The sequence below is a fragment of the Neolamprologus multifasciatus genome, chromosome 17 (assembly GCF_963576455.1).
Source record: "Neolamprologus multifasciatus chromosome 17, fNeoMul1.2, whole genome shotgun sequence".
Classification (NCBI taxonomy): domain Eukaryota; kingdom Metazoa; phylum Chordata; class Actinopteri; order Cichliformes; family Cichlidae; genus Neolamprologus; species Neolamprologus multifasciatus.
Genome location: NC_140455.1, coordinates 3,009,795 through 3,014,085, shown reverse-complemented (window position 1 = coordinate 3,014,085; position 4,291 = coordinate 3,009,795). Strand labels below are relative to the sequence as shown.

Here is a 4,291-nt window from a genome sequence, read left to right as displayed (position 1 = left end):
GACCTCCAACCCCTCCCATCTGAGAGAGCTGGACCTGAGCTACAATCATCCAGGACCCTCAGGGATGAACCTGCTGTCGGCTGGACAGAAGAATCCAAGCTGGAGACTGGACACTCTCAGGTATGGAGAGAATGTCTGATAGACGAGGAAGAGCTGGAAACATTCCCTGTGTCCTTCAATCACTTCCTGTTTGTTTCATGTTGATATGACATGAACAATCACACATGCAGGAACATTTTCTGGGACAGAAAAAATATTCAGGCTGAATAATAAAGAGAGAAGGGATTTGGAACTAACTAGTTATACTTAATTAAACACAAAATAACACTTGTAATTCACCTCTTTGCTGTCAAGTTCTACCATAGTTCGCTTGAATAAAACATTACCTAATTTATTTTTAATGCTTTGATCAAGCTAGGCTAATAGCTTCCAGTCCTTGTACTAAACTAGGGGGAACAGTTCCTTTATCAGTGTCTAACAGTATGTGTATGAGAGCCATGTAATGTCCATGTGTGCATGCTGACTGTGCTGGTCTGACCCCCCTCCTCCTTTCAGGGTGGAGCCTGCTGGAGTCCGATGGTTGAAACCAGGTCTGAGGAAGTGTAAGTGTGTTTTTAATGGGATTCATGAAAACAAACAGCACACATTCAACCATCTTCATCATTCACATCTCTGATGTCAGGAGTCATCCTCAAAGTGTCAATCAATGAACAGATGATGGATCAATAACTGCAGCTGGATTGTGTTTGTTCTCTCCATCAGATTCCTGCCAACTCACAATCAACACAAACACAGTGAACACAAACCTCCAACTGTCTGACAGCAACAGGAAGGTGACACATGTGGAGAAGGTTCAGTCATATCCTGATCATCCAGACAGATTTGATGTTCCTCAGCTGCAGTGTAGAAATGGTCTCACTCGTCGCTGTTACTGGGAGGTCGCGTGGAGAGGAAGGGTTTATATATCAGTGAGTTACAGAAGAATCAGAAGGAAAGGAGGCAGTGATGACTGTAGGTTTGGACACAATGATCAGTCCTGGAGCCTGGACTGCTTTGATGATGGTCCTCGTTCTGTGTGGCACAATAACAGAGAAACATTTGTCTCCTCCTCCTCTGTCTCTAACAGAGCAAGCAGTGTATGTGGGACTGTCCTGCTGGCACTCTGTCATTCTACAGAGTCTCCTCTGACACTCTGATCCACCTCCACACCTTCAACACCACATTCACTGAACCTCTTTATCCTGGGTTTAGACTCTGGCCTGGTTCCTCAGTGTCTCTGTGCTGAGTGGAGTGTAAAGAGTGTCTCCTGTTAGAGAAACACTTCTGACTGTTGAACAGATTGTTCAGTCTGTACATGTCTGTCTCTTTCACTCAGAAACACATTTTCAGATTCATGGATTCAATCAGTTGATGTTTGAAACTCTTCTAAATGATTACTTGTAAACTTCTTCCTCTTCAGTCCTTTAAAGACTGAAGCTCCCATTATTCCAGGATCCACATGTTGTTTTTCTGTCTTTTTCCACTCAAAGCTTCACAGTGAATCTCAGTATGTTGTGTTTCTCTGAAGCTCAGTTCACAACCAGCTCCTCTGCATTTTCAACAAGTCTGAGCTCATTAAAATGAAACCAAATGTTTGATTTCATTCTTAATGAGATTTTTCTAAACTCTCTACATGCTTTTACTGTTTCACTCATTGTTGGAAGCTCATCATTTAAAAATGTTTCAGTCATATAAGCTGAAATATTGGCTGAATAGTTTTGAATGCAGTTTTAACCAGAATATGATTGTATTGAGGGATCATAATGCATGCAACACATGTAGTAAAAAAGCAAAGGCTGCATTAACCATTTAAATGAAAATGTGTAATGTCTGTGTTTAAAAAAAAAAAAAAAAAAAAAAAAAAGACTTTCTTCTACTATTCTTTCAAAATAAATCCCTTGTTAAGAAACAGGAAGATATGATGACATTTATTTCATCACACTTTGGATCTGGCTGTTTAAGAGAGCCTTTGTTTGTCTTCACACTCCACAGCTAAAGTAATATTCACATATTGCCCTTTTCCTTTATATGTTACCCCTATGTAAGTTTATCTTCTTCTCTGTTTAACATTTAGTTATGACCTTCAATTCAATTCAATTTTATTTATATAGCGCCAAATCACAACAAATGTCGCTTCAAGGCGCTTTATATTGTACAGTAGATCGCACAATAATAGATACAGAGAAAAACTTTCATCTCCCTTATCTGTTCCCATGTGTCTCTACTTTTGTTCTGTCTCCCCCCAGTCTTTCATATGTATGTGTTTCAATGTTCTATTGTCAAGCTGGTGTTGTCATGTCTACATTCAAAGCCCTGCATCACACCAAAAATGATTCAGATTTGCTTAAAAACCTTTAAATTGATTAAAAATCCCAATCTGCAATTAATACAATACAAAATACTGCATAGAGTGCACTATACAGGTCATCGAATGTTTAAGATGGGCTTTACATCCGCCAACAACTGCTCACACTGTCAAGGCAATACACCAGACAGTTACATCCACGCTCTTTGGTTCTGTCCACCAGTGCAGAAGTTTTGGCACGAGATATGTGAGGACTTATCAAAGTGTCTGAAATGTAAAATTCCAACCTCCCCTTTAGTATGCTTGTTGGGAAATTTGGATGATGTCACTACAGAAATTAATACAGTCCACATGGTTTTTATTGCCCTATGCATCGCCAAGAAAACGGTCCTCATGAACTGGAAAAATAAAAAATAATCTTAATTCTAGCCAATATAGAAACTATCTAATAGATCACATTAGTCTCGATATAGCCTCTGCCACCACATTAGATCAATCCCTCTGGGCTCCTTTGATCGGCTCCATCACCTAGCGGGGGTGGGGGGTCGTGGTTTGGTTCCCGCCTGGGCTATTGTGTTGATGTGGAGGTTGGGATGGGCTTAGGGCACCTGGAGGACTCCTATAGAGACGTTATCCCTGGAGGCCTTAACCCGGGGGTTGTGTTCATAACCTGGTTGGTGGCTCTGGTCGCTCTCAGAGGTTGTTCTCCTCGTGGCCGCGTGCAGCGGGGCTGGAGGATGGTCTGTGCTGGCGGACGTAGGTTACTGGCCTGGTGGCCTGGCTGCCCCTGAGTGGATCCGGGGCGGGCGTGGGGGTTTGGGGTTCGGGGGTGCTTCGCCTCCGTGCTGGGGCTCTGGCTGGGCCTTGGGGGGCTTCGGTCCTCGTCGGTGTGTCGCCGAGGTTGTGGGCGGGTGGGTGCACGGGGGCTCAGCCCTGGCGCAGGGGGGCCTCTTGTGCATCGGCCTAACCGGGGGGCTCTTGAACTGGCAGGGAGGTTGTTCCATCTTTGCAGGAGTCCACTCTGCAGGTGGGGGAGAGACATAGGAGAGGTGGAGAATAAACTTAACCTGGGTGTCTGTGTCTTGTGTAGTCTGGGAGATGATTGAATGTTGGGGTGGGTACAGTTTCCTCTGCGGTGGGGTGGGGTGGGCTGCCCCGGGTCCTGTGGGGCTTGGCGGTGCTGCTGCCGTAGGCCCCGGTCTGGATGGGCCTGGGCTCCCTTGCCTTGGTGGATACCAGAGGACGGGGGTGCATATTGGGGTCAGCGGGGGAGCTGGCCCTAGGGAGGGACACCCTCCCCTCCCTTCTTTTCCTCCCCATCCCCGGCTGCCTCCCTCTTCCCGCTCCACCACACCCACCCACACAGGTAGGGCTTTGGGGTGCGGGTGTGTCACCAGGGTGCAGGGGAGACCTTCCCCCCCCCTCTGTCCTCTTCTGGCCACCTGTGCCTCAATTTTTATCTCACAACTTAGACATCCACATTACTTACACTCTCATAACACACACACATATATATATATAGGGCCTTGAGGGTGGGCACGTTAACGGCGTCCAGTAGACGGTCTGTGTATTCAAACCTACCTCTGGCGCCGGTGCCCACCTCTCAATTTTGAATCCATGTCATTGAGGGTTCTCGGGAGGGGCCGTGCTAACACCTGCTGCTCTCTGGCAGCAGCACCATGCTCTCCCTTGTTTTAAATACACTTTAGAGCAACACGCAGCAACACTACACTTGAGCGGGAGGAGGGAGGTATTGGGGTCTTAACACACCCCCCGTTCTCTGCTAGCCATCGGGGCGGGGGGGGCTGGGAAGAGATGCTGGCTGTCCGATTGGCCTCCCTGCTGCTGCGGAGCCTGGGGCGGTCTGCTTGCCTCCACCCCGGAGGGAAGGGTAACATCTCTTGGGTCTGGGTGCCGTTTCCATCTCTGGGGGTGAGGATACCTGGA

General features: G+C 46.8%; 1 protein-coding gene across 1 annotated transcript in view; it reads left to right on the top strand.

Annotated features, from left to right (window-relative positions):
• Positions 1–1,597, top strand: part of LOC146498723 (uncharacterized) — a 319,692-nt gene extending 318,095 nt beyond the window's left edge. The window contains 4 exon segments of the mRNA XM_085138804.1: positions 1–120; positions 556–602; positions 763–1,142; positions 1,145–1,597. The exon segment at positions 1–120 is cut by the window's left edge and continues 54 nt beyond it. Of these exon segments, the coding sequence (XP_084994930.1) occupies positions 1–120; positions 556–602; positions 763–1,142; positions 1,145–1,285 (688 nt within the window). The 3' untranslated portion in view covers positions 1,286–1,597.
• The last annotated feature ends 2,694 nt before the right edge of the window (positions 1,598–4,291 follow it).